Genomic DNA, 24,504 nt, shown 5'->3' on the forward strand with positions numbered 1-24,504 from the left:
CTTTTCTCCCCCAGTCTGAGTTTTAGTCACAGTGAGATAAGCAGAGTGTGTTGTTGCATTTTATTTCTGGCTTTGCCAACCTGGTGTGCTTTGGATGTTTTGGACTACAACTCCCATAAGCCCCAGCCAGCGCACACACCAGGTGCATGCTTACTTTATGAAGTCAGAAATGTAGTGCAAGACTGCTTTAAAGGTTACTATTATTTTAATGCGTCGTGGGTTGTTTTTTTTAAAAAAAGTTCACAATGCTTCAATAAAATGTAGTCTTTATTATACATATCAAACCATAACACACAAAATTACCCTCAGCTTGTAAGAAAAGTAGCCATGCCGTCCTATAAATAGTTTTGTACAGCCAGGTATTTCTGAAGTCCTTTTATACACACTTCTTTCTTCAGTGTACAACTGAGTTCAGAGGTTCTGCTCGGATATTCCCCAAGTCAAGGGCTGAATCCGTCTCTTCATCAATTTCTCCAATTACAGCCCTATAAGAAAAGAAAAGTACTGTATTGTAATTGCTGCAAGTGAAATGCTTCAGCTCTGAAACAAAGTTGATATGCTGAAACAATATTTCTTCCACTCAGTAAGTACAGTGGTAGCTCGGGTTACAGATGCTTCAGGTTACAGACTCCGCTAACCCAGAAATAGTACCTCAGGTTAAAAACTTTGCTTCAGGATGAGAACAGAAATCGTGCGGCGGCGGCGGCGGCGCAGCAGCAGGAGGCCCCATTAGCTAAAGTGGTGCTTTAGGTTAAGAACAGTTTCAGGTTAAGAACGGACCTCCGGAACGAATTAAGTACGTAACCAGAGGTACCACTGTACTGTATTTTTCCATCTATAAGACACCCCCATGTATAAGACACTCCCATTTAAGAAAATGGGGGGAGATACTATCTGTGTATAAGACGAGCCCAGATTTTGAACATTATTTTAGAGTTAAAAAACATAAGTCTTATACACAGAAAAGTACGGTATCTTTTTATCCTAACATACAAACATACAGCACAGAAAAACTTAACAGGTTATTTCAATTGGTCTACTCTGGACATGATTTTGTTGGATATATAATCTATTGTTATAGTTACTTATGCACTATAAAACACAGACATCAAAAGGGAAACTTTCTGAAATAATGTCAAGCTACAGTAGCTGGGATAGCTCAGTAGGTAAGAGCATGAGGCTCTTAATCTCGGGGTTGTGGGTTGAAACCCCACGTTGGGGAAAAGATTCCTGCATTGCAGGGGGTTGGACTAGATGACCCTCATGGTCCTTTCCAACTCTGATTCTCTGATATCCACCTGGAAAAGAATGGACTGCACTTTCATCAGACATGTAAGGTCCTTAACTTCTTTTTGCCAGGTGGAACAATCACCCCATGTGCTGTTCTGGGGGTTCTCCTGACCCCATCAGAGCCCACCTGGGGGACAGAAGGAGGACAAGTGTGTGAATGTATGTTGTGCTGGTGGGACTACTTGCGCTGGACCTTAACTAAACAACTGTTTAGTTGAATCTGGCCCCTTGAGAGCTAAGCAAATGCTTTGCTACTTTAGCTCATACTGCACTACCTTATTTTATTTTATTTTTTAAAAAGGAGGGTGAGGCAAACTTACACGTTATCACCTCTTACAATGTACAATCCCAATACTACTTGTTCCACTCCTTGTGAAGAACTGAACACTCTTTCATGGCTTTCATCCAAAATCAGGTTGATGGTCTGATCAAAACCCTTGAGAGTTCCCTTTAAGAAATAAAAATGTAAATTGAAAAACAATGAAGTACTCCAAATTCTCAACATTTATCTCGATTCCTAAACACGTCCTAAACACAACATTACACCACTTAATATGATAAAACTTTAATGATTAAAAGATTTTTTACGTAACCCTTCAGAGGAACTCCCTACACTGACTTTAAATTATCAATGCAATTCATTTTTCCATGGGTTCTTTTGTCTTTCCCAAACAGCAGCCTTAAAAAGTAAGAAGATAAGGCTTTTGAGAGCAGTGGTCATTGATTTGCAACTTGCTGCTATTGATATATATATATATATATATATATATCCTGCAAAATTTTCATCTGTTCAACTCTCAAACAGTTTCCAGCTCTTCTAGGATAGACATGTTTTGCAGAAGTAATATTAAGTTATTTACAGCAAGGTTCTGGGCAAAATACTCACTTCTAGTAAACTGCCTATAACCACATAGCACCAAGGTCAGTCGCACCTAATTCAGAACATATTTACTTGATATGTATGATGAATTGTATTACAATTAAACTTGCAGTCCAGCAAAAGCCAAGATATGTGTGCAGCCTAAGCATCTACTTCAAAGTCTGAGGGAAAGGCCATAGTTCAGTGTTTGGAGCATCTGTTTGAATAAAGAAAAGCCCACATTCAATCCCTGTCATTTTCAGAGACCCTTGCCAGAAACCTTGGAGAACCACTGCTGGTCAGTGGAGACAGTATTGATCTAGATGAACCAATGGTTTTACTTAGTAGAAGGCAGCTTCCTGTGTTCCTAAGTGCCACTCTGCTTACAGAACTACTTGTGTATTCCTGTAAATACAACTCAACAGCCTTTAAAAGATCAGGGCTATTTTCCCACGTAAGTATACAGTGGTACCTCGCAAGACGAATGCCTCGCAAGACGGAAAACTCGCAAGAAGAAAGAGTTTTCCGTTTTTCGAGGTGCTTCGCCAGATGAATTTCCCTATGGGCTTGCTTCGCAAGAAGAAAGCCCATAGGGAAATCTCCGGGGACCTCTTTTAAAATGCTGGCGGTCGGGAGCAAAGACTTTCGCCCACCGCCGGCCTTCAGAAGAGGTCCTGGACCTCTTCTGAAGGCCGGCGGGGGGGCAAAAGTCTTTGCTCCCCCCCGCCTGCCTTCCCGGGACAGCGGAGACTTCTCCGCTGTCCTGGGGGCTTTTAAAATGCTGGCGGTCGGCAGCAAAGCCCTCCTGTCCCCGGAGCTTGCGGGGCGGGAGGTGGGGAGAAGGGCTTTTCTTCCCACCGCCAGCCTTCAGAACAGCCTTCTGAAGGCTGGCGGTGGGAAGAAAAGCCCTTGTCCCTCCCCCCAGCCTTCAGAAGAGGTCGGGGGACAGACTGTCCCCGGACCTGGTCTGAAGGCGGTTTCCATAGGAACGCATTGATTGATTTTCAATGCATTCCTATGGGAAACCATGCTTCGCAAGACAAAAAACTCGCAAGAAGAAAAAACTCGTGGAACGAATTAATTTCGTCTTGCGAGGTACCACTGTAATCTAGTACGAAACATTTCCAATCATTTAAATATTTAAAAACAGGGTAAGACTTATATTTACAGGCAATTCTTACCACGATCATTCGGCCGTCTGAAGTAATTACAGCAACAGTACCTGAGACTCAGGTTAAAGAAATATTTGAAACAACATACATATAAACAACAGGAAAAGGAGTTTCCTCTGGATTTAGTGCCTTTTAAGAAGCTGAGTGGGAGGTTGAAGAGGTGTGTAGACCAGGAGGGCACAGAACACAAAGAACTGAGGAAAGAGTGAGAAATTCAGCCTCTTGCAATCACCAAAGCCGATAGGAAAGTTTTCCCATGCCCCACCTGTTTTAAGGATTTTGTATGGGGGGGGTGCCCTTGCTGTTGAGATGCAAATCTTAGACTACAATACCATAGCTGTCAACCTTCCCTTTTTTTGTGGGAAATTCCCTTATTCCAGCGCTGTTTACCACCGCTTTCCCGGATTGTTAGATATCCCGTAGACTGTCCCTGGGACAGGCGAGGCTGCTGATCCCTTATTTTCAAGGCTGCTGATCCCTTATTTTCAAATTTGAAAGTTGACAACTATGCAATACCCATCCACCCCTAGTAAGTGCAGCTAATCTTGGACCACAATTCCCATTGACCCCGAGCTAGAGCAGCCATCTTGGATGATTAACTAGCAAGGGCTGATGGGAGTTGTAGTCCAAAACAGCTCCCTCTTTGTGTCGAACGGGGAGTACCTGTATCCCAAACCTTCTGGAGGGGAGAAGATGGATGGAGGCTGGTTTCAAATGGTTAAAAACCATTTAAAAAAAGAAAAAAAGAAAAGAAGAGCAGCGGAAGTGGCTGCGCGCATCCCACCCAAGACAACCCAGCCCACAAAAGGATGGAAATTCTCGCGTGTAACTGAGGAAAAGTAGGAGCGTTAACGCGCAGGCGCAGAATTCCGCTTCAAACCAGTGTGTCCCCCCCCCCCCGCCCGGTCTCATAATGCAGCGCCCCCCCCCCCGACAGACAGGCCGCCCGCGGAAGGATACGGTTAATGTAGTTCTCCAAAGCGGAGGTCATGGCGGCAATCCTTCCCGGCTCCCGCTGAATCCAGCTCCCGCGAGGCTTCCCGGTATCTCGCGTGAAAGTGAGCGGAGGCGGCCCCTGAAGCAAAGCGACATCCGGGGCTTCAAGCGGCGCGTGCGTAGAGACGCTTTTGTGTGTGTAGAGATACTATAGATAGGAAAAAAGGGATTAGCAACGCCTTCTGCCGGAGACGGAACTTCCTGGTTCCTTCTGGAGTTTCTCCACGACCGCCCCAATAGAAAAGTATGATGGGTGGCAGAATCGTGTGTGTGTGTGTTGGGGGGCTGTCTTTGCACCAGCTGTGATAGGATAATAGCACCGTGTCTTGCCCCCTCCCCGAACCCAAAAAATACTAGAAGCAAAGGCGGGGCATAGAGATAGGAAAAGGAAAGAGCACGGCTGTTTTGCGAGGTAAGTGCAGCCACCCATTTATTTATTATATTAGGGTTTCTATACCGCCCTTCGCCAGCGGGCTAACACACAACACATTCGTACTGCATAATATAATACACAGGGCACGGAAAAATCAAAACAAGTATAATAATAATAATAATAATAATAATAATAATAATAATAATAATAATATAAAATAAAAATAAATGCACTGTTCTGCCCGAATTCTCCTGGCAGCAACAGCATAAAAAGAGGAGATAATCATCAAAAGGTTACCTGAAATACAAAGCCAGCACACTAATGCAGGATTAACTTAAAAGTGTGACCCCTCCCTTGAATTCAGTAAGACTTACCTCTGAGTAGGCATGGTCAGGAGTCTGCTGAAAGTATATATAAGACCCATTGAACTGAATGGACCTAAATAAGTCACGTGTGCATCGATTTCAATGGGTCTGCTCTGATTTGGGTGGGACTAAGCTCGGATGCAAGCCTTGGGAGGTCTCTCTCCCAGTTTAGCAGCACAACACGACCCGTCTTTGACTGGTTTCCTATATGGAGAGCCTGGCTGCTGGATCAGACCCTCTAGCTCATTATCCTGTTCCCACGTTGCCCAAAGCAGATGCCCCAAAGGGAAGCAACGCAAGCAGAAAATGAGCACAACAGCAACTGTCCCCACTTGGGGGTGATTTTCCAGCAAAAATGACATTTTCTTTGCGTTATTGTCTCTGGCCCCTTATGCAATGTTTTGCCTCTGGACTTGAATGATCTCATCCTAATCCCCACTTAGACACGTAACGGGTACAACTTCGCACCCTTCCCAACACTGCAAGCCGGATCTGCTGCTGCTGCGCTTGGGGCGCCTCTCCTGCTCGCGAGAAGGGGCTGCCGGCCAGGGGGTGGCGGTGTGCGGATCTCCTGCCTGCCTACCGGGGTGCTGCTGCTGCTGCCGCCGGGGAGGAAGGGGTTAAAGCGCTGTACGCTTTGCGGAAAACCCCCGCCGCCTTTTCACTCTGAACCTGCACTGCTGGGGAGACGGAGGAGCGATCGGGAGCGGTTTTTACGCCGCCTGCTTCCTCTGGTCTGCTATTATTTTAAAAGGGCTGGTCGGGATTCCGATCCGGATTGAGCCAAGCGGTGTGATGTGAACGCAATCTCTCCCCTTTTTTATATATACTGTAGTTACCACTTTTTGCAAAAGCGGTTAAGACAACCGCTGGCATAGCAGCAGCACAGCAGCGGGTTGCAAGCCACAGCGGCCCCGATCCGCAAAAGCGGATGCTTTTCCTCGCGCAATGGGACTACTCGTGGGTAAGTGCTGACCATCTCAGCTAGCAGACCGGGAAGGCCCCGGTTTACAGCAAAGGTGGGCTTTCTTTAAAATCAAAGAAATGAAAAGTATCGCTGAGTCCAAACAAAAATTTTTTTTCCTTCCAGTAGCACCTTAAAGACCAACTAAGTTAGTTCTTGGTATGAGCTTTCGTGTGCATGCACACTTCTTCGGAAGGAAAAAATTTTTTTGTTTTGACTATGGCAGACCAACACGGCTACCTTTCTGTCGCTGAGTCCAGTTGGGCTTGCTCCTGAGTAAGCCTGCATCTGACTGAAGCTGTAAGTGTCAGTGAGTTTGGGTGGACTTTGGGTTTACTTTCAGAGATGGCTAGTCCACTCCGAAAAGCTCTGAGTTAGGCTTCCCACCAAAATGGGAGAAATCTCTAACATTCCTGGACACGAAAAGCAAACCTGGTTTAATTTACCTTTTTAAAAAACCAAAAACCTTAATTTTTGGTAGGTGTCTAAAGACTCACTCACTTGCCCACCTACAAATTAATTTACAAATTGCAGCTATAGCTCCAATATGGGGAAAGGTGTGTGGTTTACTTGAGTCACTTTAATTTTACCGCGTCTTGACTTTTTCCCCCTTTAAAAATTACATCCCACTTATGGGGATGTGGTAGTTATGCATTGTTGACAGCTGGTCTTTGGGAACAAATTCTGTAGCTCTATCGGCTGCAGTCATCCACTTACCTGGGAGTAAGACTCACTGAGCCACTGTAGTGCAGCAGTCAGAGTGGGTTAGAGTGTCGGACTTGGACCTGAGAGACCACAGTTCAACTCCCCACTTAGCCATGAAAATCACTGGATGACCCCAGGCCAGTCACTGTCTCTCAGCTGAACCTACCTCACAGGGTTGTTGTGGGAACTGAAGAGGGGGAGAACCATGGATGCCACCCTGAGCTCTCTGGAAGAGAAGGTGGGGTCTAAATGCAATAAAAATAATAAAAACTCAACTAGGTGTTACTCCTGAGTAAACACGTCATAGAGCAACCCGATATAGCCACTTTCCGGCTGGGGCTGATGAAAGCTGTCTTTCAAAACATCTGGAGGGCACCAGGTTGATGAAGCCTGTCTCTTAGCATCTGTCTGTATGTTGACAGGCTACCATATTTTTTGCTCTATAAGACTCACTTTTCCCCTCCTAAAAAGTAAGGGGAAATGTGTGTGCATCTTATGGAGTGAATGCAGGCTGCGCAGCTATCCCAGAAGCCAGAACAGCAAGAGGGATTGCTGCTTTCGCTGCGCAGCGATCCCTCTTGTTTTTCTGGCTTCTGAGATTCAGAATATTTTTTTTCTTGTTTTCCTCCTCCAAAAACTAGGTGCGCCTTATGGTCTTGCGTCTTATAGAGCGAAAAATATGGTACTTTGGGGAATAGGGTCTGATACCAATATCTGGCAATATTCGGGGTTATCTACTGCCTCTGACCCTTAGGGCAGTTCGTTATTTATTTTGAGATATGTATCTTGCTTTTCTGCTCCAGAATGACTAACCCCGTATTTTTAAAAAGAAATTCTGAATTAAAAAGAAAGAATCAGAAGGACCACAGAAAACTTGCAAAGGGAGAAGATGGATTGCATTGTATGAAGTTATTTGTCACTTTGCCGTAAGTGAGCGATGCTTTGCGTGAAAAGCATCCTTTTGTCTGCCTGCCTGGAAGCAGTGTTGTTCCCAAACTTGGGGCTCTAGCTGTTTTTGGACTACAGCTCCCATCATCCCTAGCTAGCAAGACCAGTGGTCAGGGATGATTGGAATTGTAGTCCAAAAACAGCTGGAGACCCAAGTTTAGGAAGCACTGGCCTAGAACAACGTTCCCCAACCTGGTGTCCTGCAGACATTTTGGAGTACAGCTCCCACAAGCTCCAGCGTCCTTGGGTGAGCTATATAGATTATATATCAGTAATCTTATTGATACACTCTCTCATAAAGTGGTAAACTTCTCACATGTGGCCACTTACTTCTCTAGCTGTGGACATCCAACAAAGATGGATGGTGGAAAATTCAGGCCGGACAAATGAAAGCACTTCTCCACTCAGCACATAGTTAAACTGTGGAACTCACTGCCACAGGAGGCAGTGATGGAGGTTGGATGGCTTTAAAAGAGGATCGGACAAATTCATGGAGGGGACAGCTATCCATGACTGCTAGCCACATGGGCTTTGCTGTGCCTCCAGGTCCTGAGATCAGTCGCTGGAAACTACAAGAAGGGAGAAGGTTGTTGTGTTTGAGTCCTGCTTGATGGCTTCCCATCAAGGCATCTGGGTGGCGCCTGTGAGAACAGGATGCTGGACTAGATGGGCCACTGGCCAGCAAACACTCCTTATGGAATGGATCACAGATTTAAATTGTTTTGAGACTCCTGGGTATTGCAGCTTGTTGAGGGTGTTACAAACTCAGTTGAAGATTACACCCCCTCTCCCAATACAGTGCTACAATTCCCAGGCTGTGCAGCAGTTCTTAAACTTCAGAATCTTAAGATGTGCATATGTTCCGAAATATTCCAATTTCCAGCCTTTTCATAATATTAATTTTAGGACTCAGCTTTTCTCGAACTGGCACAGGTTCTGGCTGAAGCTGATGGCAGTTATCGTCCAAAACATCTGGAAGGCACCAGATGAACGAAGCTTGGATTAAGGAAATGTCAAACTTCTAGCAATCCTAAACAGGTTTACTCAGAAACAACCCCGCTGAGCTCAGCGGGGATTAATCCCCAGTACCTGCGATTCTGCAGCCCTTTTGATGATGTAAATGTGTGGGTTTTGCCAGCCTTACCCAAAATAGCAAGGCGGGAAGGAGAACTCAGTAGCTGTTTATTTGCATATGTTAATTCATTTAAATGTATGCACATTTTTAAAACAGCCTATTGTCTAAGACTGGGGCTTGCCACTTTGTCCAGAGAAAGAGAGAGGGAGGCAGACGCTGCTGTTTGCATAGAACATGTAAATGGGTGCATATTTTGTTGGCATAGAACATTTAAATGGGTGCATATTTACATTTCCCTGAACAAGGATGCTGAGATGGGCGAGGAGAGGAGAGGAAAGGAGGGGAGGGAAGGGACCCTGTCAGTCAGGTTTGAAGCACAGCTGGTCCTGATTCTGTCTAGGTGCTGGGAGTACCTGGAATGGATGTGCTTTTTAGCTGCCTTCGGGAGTGTTAGGGTGATGGTGGGCAGGGTGTCAGATAAGGCACCGGAGTGTTAGGGGGGCTTCTTTAGTAAATGGAAGAAGGCAGCTCTTGACTTCTGATTGCATCCTAAGGAACAGCATTGCTTCTACTTTCCATTCAGGGATTATCAGCACAGTTCTCTCCAGATGTTGTGGACTACAGTTCCCAGTGATGGCTGGCTGACCGGCTACACATGGAGGAAAGCTGCCATGGAAATGCTTTGGCAGCCAGAGAGCTGTGACTTATTTGCATGCTTAATCTTGTACATTGCTCATGCTGTTTTGTGTGCAATTTGCATGAATGAGCTGGACATAGGGCCCGGCTTTTGAAACGCCTACTGGTTGCGTGAGGCTGGTTTCTGCAGCTTTTTTTCCAGGATGGAAGCTTTGTTTGGTTTGTTTTGTTTTTTTATATAAAAAGGGCAACCTTCTTAAGATGCTTTAGAAACAGGTCTATTAAAATGAAGACATCACTTCGCTGATGCTATAAAGCAGCAGACTCACAATATAGGATTGCCTGTTCTCCATCCGCCTGTAAGGACATGGGCTACATTCAGACTATACACTGAAAGTGCTGTAATGCTGTTTTCAACACTCACGGCTTCCATCAAAGAATTCTGGGAGCTGTAGTTTGTTAAGGGTGCTGAAGATTGTTAGGAGACCCCGATTTCCCTCTCTGGGTGAATTACAAATGTCCATGAATAGACAGTCCCTGCTTTACATTCTGAATACCAGGACACAAAAGGAAAATGGATTCAAAGGAAGAAGGTAAAAAGCATATAGCCTGACAGAAAGACTGCTGTAGACATCTCATATACAGTGGTACCTCAGGTTACATACGCTTCAGGTTACATACGCTTCAGGTTACAGACTCTGCTAACCCAGAAATAGTGCTTCAGGTTAAGAACTTTGCTTCAGGATGAGAACAGAAATTGTGCTCCGGCGGCAGCAGGAGGCCCCATTAGCTAAAGTGGTGCTTCAAGTTAAGAACAGTTTCAGGTTAAGTACGGACCTCCGGAACGAATTAAGTACGTAACCAGAGGTACCACTGTACTGGTGCCCTGACAGTTCAAAGCTGACGCAGAGCAGTCATGGATTCCCCCAAAGAATTATGGGAGCTGTCGTTTGCTAAGGGTGCTGGGAATTGCTGGGAGACCTCCGTTTCCCTTGCAGATCTACAATTCCCAGAGTGGCTTAACAATCAGTCTCTCTTCCAAGGAACTCTTATATAATTGCAGTTGTGGGGAGGGAAATGGGCACCTCCTGACAAGTCTCAGCACACTTTACAACTCCCAGAATTCTTTGTGGGAAGCCATGACCCATAGCGCTTTAAATGTGAATGTGTGAACGTCGCCTGCTTCTTTCTTCAGTAGTGATGGGAATAAGGACGAGGAGACAAGGCGAGTGTTGAAGGGGATATCAGTGTACCCGACAGCACGTCATGCATGCACAGACGGGCTGCAACACTGCTAAGGGTGGCCTCCTTGACAGGGAGCAGCCCTCACTTTGAAGGCATCTCCTCTCTGGTTCCAGAAGGAAACTCCTCTGGTTTCAGGAGAAAGATTCCTGGAGAAAGGAGAGCAGGAAGGGGCTTTGAACTGCCCGTCCATAATTAGCAGACTGAGACTGAGACCCCTTGATCTCAGCCTTCCCTGTTATGACAAGCGTTGTTTTTTTACTTCTGCCTGAACTACAGTCATTATTTCCAAACTGGCATCCCTACGTATGCATTAGCACATGCAGTTTTTGCACATATCTGCCTCTTCCTTTGTCCTCCCTTTCGCCAATGCTGTAAGTTGCGACCACAGTTGTTCTCCAACCACCGATCGACTTTCCTGCCTGTTCTGAAGACTTCTCACTGCCTTACTCTATAACCACAATGTTTACACCCTCCAAAAGACATGTGGGTCAGAAATCCAAGAGGGCGAGGATTCGGAGGGGGGTTCTGTGACTGCAATTTCAATAGAAATGCCATTCTTCCCAGGGAAGACTGTGGACAGGTGCCGCTATGGGCCTGTGTGGGTCTGTTGACCAGAGTCGGCGGTTCGAATCCCCGCAACAGGGTGAGCTCCTGTTGCTCTGTCCCAGCTCCTGCCAACCTAGCAGTTCGAAAGCACATCACTGCAAGTAGATAAATAGGTACCGCTGCAGTGGGAAGGTAAACAACATTTCTGTGTGCTCTGGCTTCTATCATGGTGTCCCGTTGCGCCAGAAACTGTTTAGTCATGCTGGTCCATGACCTGGAAAACTGTCTGTGGACACACACTGGCTCCCTCAGCCTGAAAGCAAGATGAGTGCTACAAGCCCATAGTTGCCTTTGACTGGACTTAACCGTCCAGGGGTCCTTGACCTTTTAATTGTAGATGGCCAATTTTGAACCCCTGCCACGCTCTCCCACCTTCAAGTATTTGTAAAACTGATTTGGAGTGGTTGGGTCTTCACATCCTCTGTGACATATTACTGTGGTTATTATGGTTATTATTTAATTACCTGCCCTTTGCTGTAAGGTCCCAGGGCAAGTTGCAACCGTTATAATACTGAAAACAGTTTAAAACAACTTACAGTCACAGAAATAAGATGGCTCCTGAAATACGCATCTCAAGTGTCAAAGGCCAGGGTAAAAAAGGGTGTCTCCACCCCCATCATTCAGCCCAGACACTGAGGTCCAGCTCCGAGGGCCTTCTGGTGGTTCCCTCACTGCAAGCAGTGAAGTTACAGGGAACCAGGCAGAGGGCCTTCTCTGTAGTGGAACGCCCTCCCACTAGGAAATAAACAACAATTTGAATTTTAGAAGACATCTGAAGGCTTCCCTGAAGTACAGGGAAGTTTTTAATGTTTGAGGTTTTACTGTATTTTTAACCTTTCGTCAGGAGCCACTCAGAATGTCAGGGACAACCCGGTCAGATGGGCAGCATATAAATATTGACATTATTATTAATAATATTCACCAGAAGCTGGATAATGAAGGTGCCAAGTGCACCTCTGTGGGCAGGGAGTTCCACAGGTTGGGGGCTGCCACAAAGAAGGCCCTCTCCCAGGCCGCCACCCCCTAAGTCTCTGAGGGTGGAGGAACAAATAAGAGGACCTGCTCTACCAATCTTAGCACCCGAGGGGATCAATCATTTGGGGCTTTATCAATGGGGGATGCCTTCGCCTAAAGAACCACCCATGTGGCAGCCTTCTCAGAGGACTGTTCTCTGTAAAGTAGGACACACCTTATTCTACAGTCTTCTCTACGTGCCCAGAGGCACTTTCATGTCTGACAGCAGCCAGTCTTTTTAATGATTGTTCTGCACTGCTTTTAGCATTTTTGAGAAAATGTTTCTTTTATGCTGCCGTATCCCACCATGATGCTTTATGAGGGGGCAGAATACAAATACTGTAGTGAATAATTAGCATTTATGCCAGGCCTTGATGACGGGCAGCAGAATATGTGAACTGGCCCTTAGTGGGGGCACCAGTGGTACTGCTGCCATTTTAATTTACCAGCATGCCCCTGATATAGCGTCTCAACAAATAAAAATGGTGGTGATCAGATCCAGCTGACCAGGTCAGAGGGTCCAGGGTCTGTGTGTCTCATGGGGGTAAACTGGACCCTGGCAGATGCCTGAGGGAGCTGGCTGCTGATGCCAGGCCAGTCAGGGGGCCCTGTGAATAGTGCTATGTGGAAGCTGGGCTTTGGTGGGTAAGCAAAGATCATGGAGTGTGTTAACTCGCCTGGGGTTAGGAGCCGGTTCTTCCTGGGGCTCCTTCTTGACTCAAGTCGGCAACCTCCCACTGCAAAGAGAAACATCCCTGCTGTGGGGCTGTGTGCCAGGAAACGGTCTCCATCTGCTTCCTTCCGCCCCATTGCAGAATCATTTCGATGCAGCGACAGAGAGAACACGTGATGCAACAGAAGCATTTGCAAATTCCCTTTATGCAAACGAGTTCTTCTTCCTCCCGGAGCAAAGGAGTGATTTGCATAAGCTTCATGCAAATTTATTCAAAGCCACCAACGCCTTTGAGTTTCTGAAACTTGCAATTTGCAGTCATGCCTGCCTCTTTTCCCCGCCCTCCCTCCCCTCTGTTTTCTCTCCCCCACCCCACCCCCAGGCATCAAAACTAAAATTGGAGCCCTCTTCTTGACGCTCCCCTCTGCTACTGAAGGACGTCCCGCAGAAATGGATCCACCTACCCCTCGGTGGTGACTCCCCCCAAGACCTCCCCACGGTTTTTTTGAGGCAGGTAAACCATTGACCGCCCTGTTCAGAGGAGCGTCAGCTTCAGAGATGGCTGGGGCTGCTGGGCCCACACTCTGGGTAAGAGGCTCTTGCCCTTTTGTGTAAAAGCTTCTGTCAGTTCTGCATGTTATCAGTTAGGATGTCTGTAGTGCCATCATTGTAATTACCTGTAATGGAAGCAAAAAACAAACAGGTCCCTGCCTCAATGAGTACAGTCAATGTTCTCATCGACTGAGCTTCATACAAGTGGGGCGTCACTTTCACATCTGTTTTTGGTGTTAAAAGACCCCAACATTGTGTGTGTGTGTGTGTGTGTGTGTGTGTGTAAAATCCACACCCCAACATTTAGAAAATACCTGGATTATCATAGAATTATAAAATTGTAGAGTTGGAAGGGACCACGAGAGTCCTCATCCAACCCCCTGCAATGCAGTAATCTTTAGCCTAATCTGAGGCTCAAACCCACAACCCTGAGACCAGGGGTCAGCAAACTTTTTCAGCAGGGGGCCGGTCCACTCTCCCTCAGACCTTGTGGGGGGCCGGACTATATTTTTTTGGGGGGAAATGAACAAATTTCTATGCTCCACAAATCACCCAGAGATGCATTTCAAATAAAGGGACACATTCTACTCATGTAAAAACATGCTGATTCCCAACCGTCCGCGGGCCAGATTTAGAAGGCAATTGGGCCAGATCCAGCCCCCGGGTCTTAGTTTGCCTACCCATGTCTGAGACTCTTGAGCCACAGAGGCGTGGAGCATGGCTTGACACTGATTTGAGAACCAGTGTGTCATAGAGGTTAGAATGTCGGATCGGGACCTGGGAAAGTCCAGGGTTCAAACCCCCCATTGAGCCATGAACCTGGCTCTCAGCTTAATTTACCTCTCAGGGTTTTTGTGGGGAATTAAGTGAGGAGATGGGAAACCAGCTATTGCCGCTTTGAGCTCCTTGAAGAAAGAGGTAGGATATCAATGCAACAAATAAATCAATAAACGAACGAATTCCTCTTTCAGGACCCAGTGACTTTTGATGAAGTGGCCATTTACTTTTCCCCAGAGGAGTGGGCAGAGCTGGCAGATTGGCAGAAAAATCTCTATAAGGATGTGACGAGAGCCAGCTACGAGATGCTGGTTTCATTAGGTAAGCTATTTGCTGCTTATTGGATGGCTCACGAGTTGTGCTCACCTGATGAATTTGAAGGGCTCCAAAAGGCAAGAGGTTGTTTCACTTCAGTTATAATTAATATCCCACTTTGGACCTTGAAAGCTTTGGGCCTCCAGATGTTGCTGGGGTACAACTCCCTTCACCCCGACCATTGGCCATGTTGGTTGGGACTGATGGAGTTTGGCATCCCACCTCAAACCTCTCAGAGCTGTGTATCTCCGGAGAGTCAAAGCTCTGCTGTTGTAGTTTTGCTGCTCTTGCAACGGCTCCCACCAGCCCTGACCATTGGCCCTGCTGACTGGGAATGGCAGGAGTTCTGCAGCATGCAGAGGACTCTGCATTGGCCACTCCTGCTGTAGACCCATCTAGACTGATCAATGAGAGCCCATGTGGTATAGTGGCTAGAGCTGGGGTCAGCATTTTTTTTTATCCGTGAGCCAGTCCACTGTCCCTCAGACCTTGTGGCGGGTCGGAGAAGCGGCACTGGGGGGGGGCTGGAAGAAGAAGCGAGGGGGGCAAGTAGTCCTCTTCCCCAGCCCCAGCTGCTGCGCTTACCTCCCAGGGGCTGCCACAGCAACAGCGGAGGGAAGATGAGGGGCATGAAACGGCTGGGTCCGGAGAGGGGCTGCTTAAAATGGTGCTCAGCAAGCTCAGCCCAGCCCAGCCCCCTTCCTCCTCTAGGCAGGGCAGGGAGAAGCCAGGAGGAGGGAGGGAGGAGGCGCCGCCACGGTGTGTGTGAGGGAGAGGGTTGTTGTGAGGATAAAATGGAGAGGAGGGGAAGTGGTTCCACCACTTTGAGCTCCTTAGAGGAAAGGTGGGATATCATCATCATTATCATTATGCCCCACCCATCTGACTGGTTCGCCCCAGCCACTCTGGGTGGCTTCTGACATATATAAGAACATTACATTACACATTAAAAGGCTTCCCTATACAGAGCTGCCTTCAAATGTCTTCTAAAGGTTATATAGTTACTCATCTCCTTGACATCTGATGGGAGGATGTTCCACAGGGTGGGGGCCACTACCAAAAAGGCGCTCTGCCTGGTTCCCTGTAGCTTTACTTCTCGCAGGGAAGTATAACTAACAAACAAATGGATCTAAACCAGAAACATTGGAAGTTGCTTTATACTAGGTTCCTGACAGGAACTGTAAGGAAAGGGTAATAATTCATCAAGGGTGTGGGGAGGGAAGAAAGGGCAGTGAGTTGGCCTGCTCAAAATCCTAGAAAGGTTAGGCAGTTAACTACCACAGGCCATGAGACACAGTGAGGCATCTTTTAACAATTGTTTAACTATTGTTAAAAGTTACAAAAACAAAGAAGCACGGGGCTGAGTGAGGGAGAAGTTTTTGGAATAACATCGGGATATTAGCTCCGCGCAAAGCCTGACAGACAGCAGCAACAACCGGGAAAAGATAGACATAATATTTTACAAGAACAGGAAGAAACAATATGGACAGAATAAATGTCACACACAGGAAAAACAAGGACACAGTAGGAGATCCTCACTTGTAGTCTTATAAATCATTTAACGTGTTAACATGAATAGGAGTTATAAAGATTGCAGCTGCTGTATAAGGGATTACTATTATGACTGGACTGTGATTGAAATTAATAAGATTTTGGAACGCAGAAATAAAGTAAATCATCAAACCATCAGTTCTAGCACCCCTAAATTCTAGCCACCTAAATTATATAATTTGGAGTTTGAATGATTGGTATTAGGAATTGTATTATAATTTGGTATTGATATAATGAGGCTCTTATTGGATTATTGTAATTGCAAACTAATTAAAATTATTATATTAAAAAAAGAAACAATAGTTATACAGTGGTACCTCGGTTTACGAGCTTAATCTCTTCCGGAAGTCCGTTCTTAAACCAAAAACTGTTCTTAAACCGAGGCACGCTTTCCCTTCCACCGGTCAGTTTAATCCAGCCCTTGTGGCAGTTTATTTCCTGGGGTAAAATCTCAAAAAAAGTTCAACAACTTCAATTCTAAAAAAAGCTCAACAGCTTTAGTTGGCCTTCACGCATGTTCACTTCATCAAATCTGGCCCTCTTTGAAAAAAAATTGGGCATCCCCATCGTAAAACGGATCGTTCGTAAACAGGACTGTTCTTAAACCGAGGTACCACTGTACTTAAAAAATAGAGACACTGAGGCAGGGGCAAAAAGTGAGGGGGTATGCCATCTTGTTCTTTGCCTCAGGTTACATAATGTCTTGGGCTGGTCCTCAATTGCCCTATCCATCTCCACTTTACTAGGCCTCGCCTTACAGAAGCCCGACATCATTTTGAGAATCGAACGAGGGGAGGAGCCTTGCGTTGAGAGACTCCAGACCTCAAAGGCAAGAGAGGTTACACACCGCAGCAGCTTTGGTGAGTCCCAAGCTCATAGATCAGAATACTGGCAGCTTCTGATTGATCTGAAGATGGCTGCCAAATCTGGTGTGCCAGTGCAGCGGGAGATCTGCTCTACATTGCATGCTCGCATGGTGTTACTGGGAAGAAAAGTGTACTGAAGATTTCCTTGTCTCTAGAAGCAAATGGTGTTACAGGCTAAATGTTTTATTTTGCTTAAGAGGAGGACGGAGACCCCTTTCTGCCTCAAGGGCAACAGGCTTTCCAGAGCAGCTTTCCAGGGGCCACATGCTGGAATGGGTGAAGGAGAAATTTGGGTTGTCTTGAAAGGGGAAGCCTTCCGAATTTGTGTTCTTTGCAACAATACACAAACCGAATCACAGGTCCTGCCCCTCGAAATTCGCACATCTCTGAATTTTGCAATGTGACGTGTACAAAATTGCATACAGTACAGGTGCATGCCTTAGTGAAAACAACATATAGCAATACATCATATTCAGGGAACATCACCATTACTATTTATGCAGCAGGGCCCTAGAGCTGCCCAATCAGCATGAAGTCTTCACGTCCTTTGTGCTGATTAGAGCCAATCAGAGTGTAAGGAGGTGGGTCAAACACTGAGGATTGTCTGCTAGGGCCACTCTGGAGAAGGCGTGCAGGAATAATAATTTATTTATTTATTTATTTATCCATCTACCCTGCCCCTCTGACAGGGTTACCTCAGCTACTCTGGGCAGCTTCCAACAAAATACGGGGGGACCAGAAGAAAACAACACATCAAATATTAAATGTTTCCTGAAACAGGGCTGTCTTCACATGTCCACAAAAAGTCATTTAGGTGTTTAAGCACTGAGGAGAAATAGTTCTGTATGCTCCAAAAGCTAAGCATTTAGGAACCCTGAAAAGACAAGGGGCTTCCCTTTCAAGAGAATGGTGTGCCAGGGTCATCATATAAACTTGAAAATTCTGGTAATGTCCAGGGGATGGGGGCTAATTTGGTGTCCGCTGTCTGCCTCTGCCGATCGCCTCCCAAAAAACTCAACAACTGAGTAACTGTGTCTGGATTTTTACTTCTTGAAGTAGGGCAACCCTAAATTAGAAGGTTATTGTATAACCTTAGAAAAGGACTTGGGTGTGAGGAGGAGTTGCTGTGGCTATTGTGAAGGGCCCTTGCACTTCTGGATTTGCTGCTATGCTACTGTAACATGGTCCCCAAGGCTGGACCTCTCCACACTGGGCAGTGGTAAAAAGGCAGGTTTTTAACCCTCCTTGATCAAAACATAGTCAGGTCTTCTGTTGTGATCTCACCAATTTTCTGTTGGCTCACATACAACCTTTCGCTCTTGTCTCCTGTCGTTGCAGATGGCCAAATCCTGATTAAGAAAGAATCCTGCCTCGAGGAGCCGCCACCATGCTGTGTGGGGCACCCAGAGGTGCTGAAGGCAAGCCCGAACAACGGGACCTTTGGTGAATTTTCCACGTGGCCAGGGAGCCACCTCGGGGCCAACTCGGCTGCGAATGGAATGGCCGCTCTGCCAACTTGGTCCACCAAGCTCCAGTGGCAGAATGTGCAGGTGCCCCCCATGGAATTTCAGGTGGGGCAACCAGGGATCTCTGGCAGCGCTTTCTGGCCTGGCAGTGTCACGGTGCCCCCACCTAGCACCTACGAGGAGACGCTGCTCATCTGCACCCAGTGTCAGAAATGTTTCCCTGCCCGTTCGGCTCACGGTGCCCCCTCCGTGGGAGAAGCGACGCAAGTCTGCCCCGAGTGCGAGAGCAGCAGTGGCCACAAGGGCACTCCCGCCGCGGCAGACCCGCGAAGCCACAACACAACGATGCAGCCCTGCTCTTGCAGCCACTGTTCGGGGCTTGGCGTCCGCCAGAGAGTCCCTAAGGAGGAGCGTCCCTACAAGTGCGGCAAGTGCGAGAAGAGCTTCCGCTTCGTCCACGAATACACGTGGCACCAGAAGGTCCATGCCGGGGAGAAGATCTACAAGTGCGGCGTGTGCGAGAAGGTCTTCCGCCACAAGCAGGAGCTGATGTGGCACCAGCGGGCGCACACGGCCGAGTGGCCCCACAAGTGCGGGGTGTGCGGGAAGAACTTCCGCTTCAAGCAGGAGCTGACCTGGCACCAGAAGACGCACTCGGTGGAGCGCCCCTACAAGTGCGCCGAGTGCGAGAAGAGCTTCCGCTTCAAGCAGGAGTTCATGTGGCACCAGCGGGCGCACGTCGGGGACCGCCCCTACAAGTGCACCGAGTGCGAGAAGAGCTTCCGCTTCAAGCAGGAGTTCAGCTGGCACCAGAGGAGCCACGCTGGGGAAAAAACCTATAAGTGCCCCGGGTGCGACAAGAGCTTCCGCTACAAGCAAGAGTTTTACTGGCACCAGAGGATCCACACGGGCGAGCAGCCCTACCCCTGCGCTTCCTGCGACTCCACCTTCACCTGCCGGCAGGAATACATGCGCCACCAGAGGCTGCACGACGGCGAGAAGCCCTACCAGTGCCCACACTGCGATAAGACCTTCCGGCGAGGGTCCACCCTGATCCGGCACCGGCGGATCCACATGGGAGAGGGGCCGTTCAAGTGCTCCCACTGCGACAGGACCTTTGGCCAAAGTGCCAACCTCATCAAGCACCAGAGGATCCACACGCTGAAGGACGAGCCTGTGGAGAACGCCCACGGAGAATGGGGACCTTGTTTGCAGGGCGTGGGGGTCCCCTCTGTCCAGCCCGAGGCCGTCAGTGTGCTGAGCCTAAAGACAGTTTCCATGGGGGCTCTTCTCTTGCTGAACCTCCAGGAGCCGAAGCAGGAGAAAGATCCAGCGGGGAATTCTTGGGAACCCCAAATGTGACCTCGGGTTTTTTACAGGACCCCCTGTAAAAAAAGAAGGGGAATTGGGCTTTGTAGAGGGGAGAAGACAGAGAGATCGATTCCATACTGGTAGGTTTGGGCCGATCAGTCGATCTCCAGAGTTTCGGGGGCAGATTGCCCAATGGCAGACATTACAAACTGTAAAGTAAGGCAGTGCCCTCTGAAGTGTGGAGGGAGAGGGAAAGGGACCCCCATCAAATCCCAAGGAAGAGGCAAATTCTGCTGGTGAGGCCTCTTTGGAATATGTGAAGGCAGAGCTGCCCCCAGCTGAGCTGTAAATGGGAGCGATGCGTTGAAGGATGTGACTGAGGCTCTTGCTTCCATGTAGACCAGCAGCATGGTGACATCTAGGTGTTTGGGACTACATGTCCCATCAGCCTCAGCCCGCACGATGGTGTGAGCTGGGGTTGATGGGAGTTGTAGTTGAAAACAGCCCTGTCAGCTGGGGCTGATGGGAGCCGTAGTCCAAAGCAGCCACATTGGCTAGGGCTGGTGGGAGTTGTAGTCCAAAACAGCTGCATTGACTGATGAGAGTTGTAGTCCCCCAAACCGCCTGAAGGGCACCAGGTTAGATGAAGCCTCTGCGTTCACAGCCTCTGGTGGTTATCTTAGCACCACTGTAGTGTGAGATGTGCTTTATTTATTCATTTTTGCCTGATCGTGCCTGGCTCTTCTTGGGAGACAAGGCCGCTGATAATTGTTTCTTTATAGATCTGGCACCATGCTTATTCATCCCTTTTGTCTCAACTTGCTTTGCACCCAGAAAAAACACACCCTCCCTGCTCCCAGGTAGTTGCTTCAAACTGTTGGCCGAAAGCTTATTGCTGGGCCGGGGGTAGGGGGTTGTATTCTAAGTGCAGACTGAGAATAAATGAGAAATGAGAAAATAAATGAGAAAGCAAAATAGTCCCTTGAGGGTGTGGTCTTGCACCTGCCCAAAAGAAGACTTGCAGGTGTTCCCCGTCAGAATTTGGAAACTGCAAGGAACAGACACCCACATATGCTCTCAGACTCTCTGCATCGTTACAGTTGCTCTGAGCCTCAGTTTCCCCGACGCTCGGATTTAAGCTGGTTGGACATTTTCTCTCCAGCTCTCCCTTTTGCCACCCAAGAAGCTTTCACCTAAAACTTCCTTGCTTTGACTTCAGTGCTGTTCCTTTTGAGCGTTGGCATGGAGAGGTCCTTGCTTTGAGTGATCTGCACGTTGTAAGGTTCTTGCTTTGGGAAACCCAAATAAGCACCTGAAAATTAAAAGCCCTGTTGCCTGGGATGTTTTCCTGTATGTGAACAGAAGACTTCTGCACAGCCCCTGCCTTGTTCAGTGTGTCTTGCGGAGGAAATTTGGTGGCCCGTCTCTGCCTCCTTTCATAGCCGTGTCCCATCATGGCTTGGAGGGATGGGCTCTGTAGTTGGGACAATACCTGAGCGCTGATGGTTTCTGCACATTGAAGCAAAAAGGGACTTTGCTTGCACAGCCCAATTCTGTGACAGAGCCTGTTACTCCAAATTGGCAACCTCCAGCACCGTTTTTAATCTCCTGGTTGACCCTGTCTTGCCGTCCTTGTGAGTTTCCGTGAAATCCACCCAAGGCTTCTATTTTCTTACTTAAACAAGTATTTTAATGTTGAATTGTGTTTGGATAATGTGTCATGAAATATGCAATTTTTTTAAGGGTGGGGAGGGAAGGGGGTGCGATACTATTTGGGGTGCAGAGGTGCCAGCATTTTCTTCCTCAAAGGGCTCTTATGTCTCTACAAGTGGCCTGATAATCAGAAGCGAGACTGTGGCAAGGCAGAGGTAGGCCGGTTGCCATGGATACCCTGTTTATCGCGGAAGCTGCTCTTCCAGGGCTCACTTCCTTGTTACAGGGAGTGGCAGGGAAGGTTGGGTTGTTGTTTTTTTAGTCTGAGGGCCACATTCCCTCACAGGGAACCTTCTGGGGGCCATGTGCCAGTGGTGGGCGGGGCCAGAGGAAAAAGTGGGTGGGGAAATGGGCGGGGCCTTCACCTATCTGCAGTGGGCTATGTCGGAAGCCAGAGGTTTTGACACACACATCTCCAACCTCCATGCTGCCAGGTGAGCAAGAGAGATGATGCCAGGTCAAGGAATCATCCCAGCCAGGAAAAAGCACTTGAGGAAGACTTGAAGAGGAGGAGGTACGTTCTGGGGAGCAGCCTATGGTTCCCCACCCCTGTCTTATCTGAGACCCCATGCATGAGGGATAGCTCAGTGGGCAAAGCACACTTAATCTGAGAGTCTTGGGTTTGAGCTCCATGTTGGGCAAAAGTTTCCTGCATTGCAGGGGGTTGGAGTAGATGACCCCATGGGGTCCCTTCCAATTCTACGACTCTATGATTCTAAGGACCCCGGGGCTTTCCTCTACCACAGCACACTATAATTGGGCTACCCTGGTGCTCAGATCCCAACCCACCCACCTCTCAATGCAACACAGCTGCCCCAAGCAATGGAGGGAAAGGAGGAATAGCCACCAAGAGGCTTGGCTGGAAAGATTCAGTAGCCTTGATATGGATACTACTGATAATAATAATAATTATAATTATAATTATAATTATAATTATAATAAAAAACAACTTATGTATACCCCACCAGTCCAGCTGGGTTTCCCCTGCCACTCTGGGCGGCTCCCAACAAAATATTAAAAACACAATCAAACATTAAAAACTTCCCTAAACAGGGCCGCCTTCAGATGTCTCTTAAAAATCAGATAGTTGTTTATTTCCTTGATATCTGATGGGAGGGCATTCCACAGGGCAGGCACCACTACCGAGAAGGCCTTCTGGCTGGTTCCCCGTAACCTCACTTCTCGCAGTGAGGGAACCGCCAGAAGGCCCTCGGAGCTGGACCTCAGTGTCCGGGCTGGATGATGGGGGTGGAGACGCTCCTCCAGGTATACTGGGCCGAGGCCGTTTAGGGCTTTCAAGGTCAGCACCAACACTTTGAATTGTGCTCGGAAATGTACCGGGAGCCAATGTAGGTCTTTCAAGACCGGTGTTATGTGGTCTTGGTGGCCACTCCCAGTCACCAGTCTAGCTGCCACATTCTGCATTAGTTGTAGTTTGCAGGTCACTTTCAAAGGTAGCTCCACGTAGAGCACATTGCAGTAGTCCAAGTGGGAGATAACCAGAGCATGTACCACTCTGGTGAGACAGTCCGTGGGCAGATAAGGTCTCAGCCTGCGTACCGGATGGAGCTGGTAGGCAGCTGCCCTGGACACAGAATTGACCTGCACCTCCATGGACAGCTGTGAGTCCAAAATGACTCCTAGGCTCCTCCTTCCCTTGCCCCCACACCCCTTTTGTTTCTACTCTAGCACCCCGTGGTTGTGACACCTGACCATTTGTGTTGCGATTGTACGCCAGCTCACACGGGGACCTTTCGTCTTCAGGGGGGTGGGTTTGCCTGCGGAAGTGTCTCATGCGATCCTGAACCAACACTGATATTCAAAATGAATGAATAAATCAAAATTCTGGGGTGGGGATTAAAAAAAAAAAAGCAGTGTCCTGTGCGTGAATTGCATCATGACCCACAACTGCGGAGGTCGCAGAATTTTCCACAACGGTGAGTTGTTGTTAAGTAAGCGATACACCCTTCTAGGTTTGCAGAGACCCACTGCACTCCAGCAATGGTTTGCTGCTGTTAACTGGATGGGGAGCGGAAGGCCCTCTGTGCATGCTCAGACGGCCACCTTTCTAGCTAGCTAGTGCATAAGGACAATTTGCTGACAACTGCCAGTACTTTGGGGGGCATGGTCTGGGCAAAGTCCCCGAGGGCCTGATAGTGGGATTTGGAGGGCCACATCCAGTCCTAGCACTTGAGGACTTCCACCCCGGGCATAAAGGCAAGTCTCTGTTGGAGACAAGTGTCTTAGGTGCTTAAAGGTGAGGGCTGACAGGTGGAATCTCAGGTGGGGCTAGGTTTTTAAACTACTCCCACATCTAGGGACGCGGGTGGCGCTGTGGGTTAAACCACAGAGCCTAGGACTTGCTGATCAGAAGGTCAGCAGTTCGAATCCCCGCAATGAGGTGAGCTCCCATTGCTCGGTACCTGCTCCTGCCAACCTAGCAGTTCGAAAGCACATCAAAGTGCAAGTAAATAAATAGGTACTGCTGCGACGGGAAGGTAAATGGCGTTTCTGTGCACTGCTCTGGTTCGCCAGAAGTGGCTTAGTCATGCTGGCCACATGACCCGGAAGCTGTACGCCAGCTCCCTCGGCCAATAAAGCGAGATGTGCACCGCAACCCCAGAGTCGGCCACGACTGAACCTAATGGTCAGGGGTCCCTTTACCTTTACCTTTACCTCTATCCAAGCAATGCCACTTTCCACCAGATGATGGCACTCTATCCTTTTCAGCTGGAGAGTCGTCTTTTCTCTTTGTCCATGAAGGGGCAGCAATCGGAAGGGATTCCTGCTACGGAGCAGTTTAAGGCAGCTTCCAAAATTATACACCTTCTGCCCACATGTTAGTAAACCAGGTGTGGGGAAGTGCCCAGACAGCAATCACAGAAGAGTATGTATGGCTTTATTATGGTGCAAATAAGAGACCCGCCTCTTGCAATTTTCCTGGAGGAGTAATTTCCTGGCGGTTTTGCCTTCTTTATATAACACAGAAGTTTCTTGCCTTGCAAAGGTGTGTTTCAGCCCACATTCTTAAT

The 24,504-nt window shown here is 47.9% G+C and overlaps 2 protein-coding genes across 4 annotated transcripts; one reads left to right on the top strand and one right to left on the bottom strand.

The window, feature by feature from the left end:
- Positions 1–249: 249 nt before the first annotated feature.
- On the bottom strand, positions 250–4,430 carry LSM8 (LSM8 homolog, U6 small nuclear RNA associated). The gene is made up of 4 exons (XM_053369446.1): positions 4,282–4,430; positions 3,331–3,371; positions 1,611–1,738; positions 250–485 (listed from the first exon to the last, which is right to left on the bottom strand). The coding sequence occupies exons 1-4, from the start codon at positions 4,310–4,312 to the stop codon at positions 395–397; spliced, it is 291 nt and encodes a 96-aa protein (XP_053225421.1). The 5' UTR covers positions 4,313–4,430; the 3' UTR covers positions 250–394.
- A 178-nt stretch (positions 4,431–4,608) lies between these two features.
- LOC128404112 (zinc finger protein 454-like) lies at positions 4,609–20,694 on the top strand. 3 transcript variants are annotated; one of them, XM_053369443.1, is made up of 5 exons: positions 4,609–4,729; positions 13,304–13,509; positions 14,445–14,571; positions 16,863–16,976; positions 18,321–20,694. In XM_053369443.1, the coding sequence occupies exons 2-5, from the start codon at positions 13,480–13,482 to the stop codon at positions 19,808–19,810; spliced, it is 1,761 nt and encodes a 586-aa protein (XP_053225418.1). In that variant the 5' UTR covers positions 4,609–4,729; positions 13,304–13,479; the 3' UTR covers positions 19,811–20,694. The 3 variants fall into 3 exon arrangements, with proteins under 3 accessions (XP_053225418.1, XP_053225417.1, XP_053225419.1); XM_053369442.1 differs by lacking the exon at positions 4,609–4,729 and adding an exon at positions 5,250–6,019; XM_053369444.1 differs by lacking the exons at positions 4,609–4,729; positions 16,863–16,976 and adding an exon at positions 5,250–6,019.
- The last annotated feature ends 3,810 nt before the right edge of the window (positions 20,695–24,504 follow it).

This window comes from Podarcis raffonei, chromosome 16, assembly GCF_027172205.1.
Source record: "Podarcis raffonei isolate rPodRaf1 chromosome 16, rPodRaf1.pri, whole genome shotgun sequence".
In the NCBI taxonomy this organism is placed as follows: domain Eukaryota; kingdom Metazoa; phylum Chordata; class Lepidosauria; order Squamata; family Lacertidae; genus Podarcis; species Podarcis raffonei.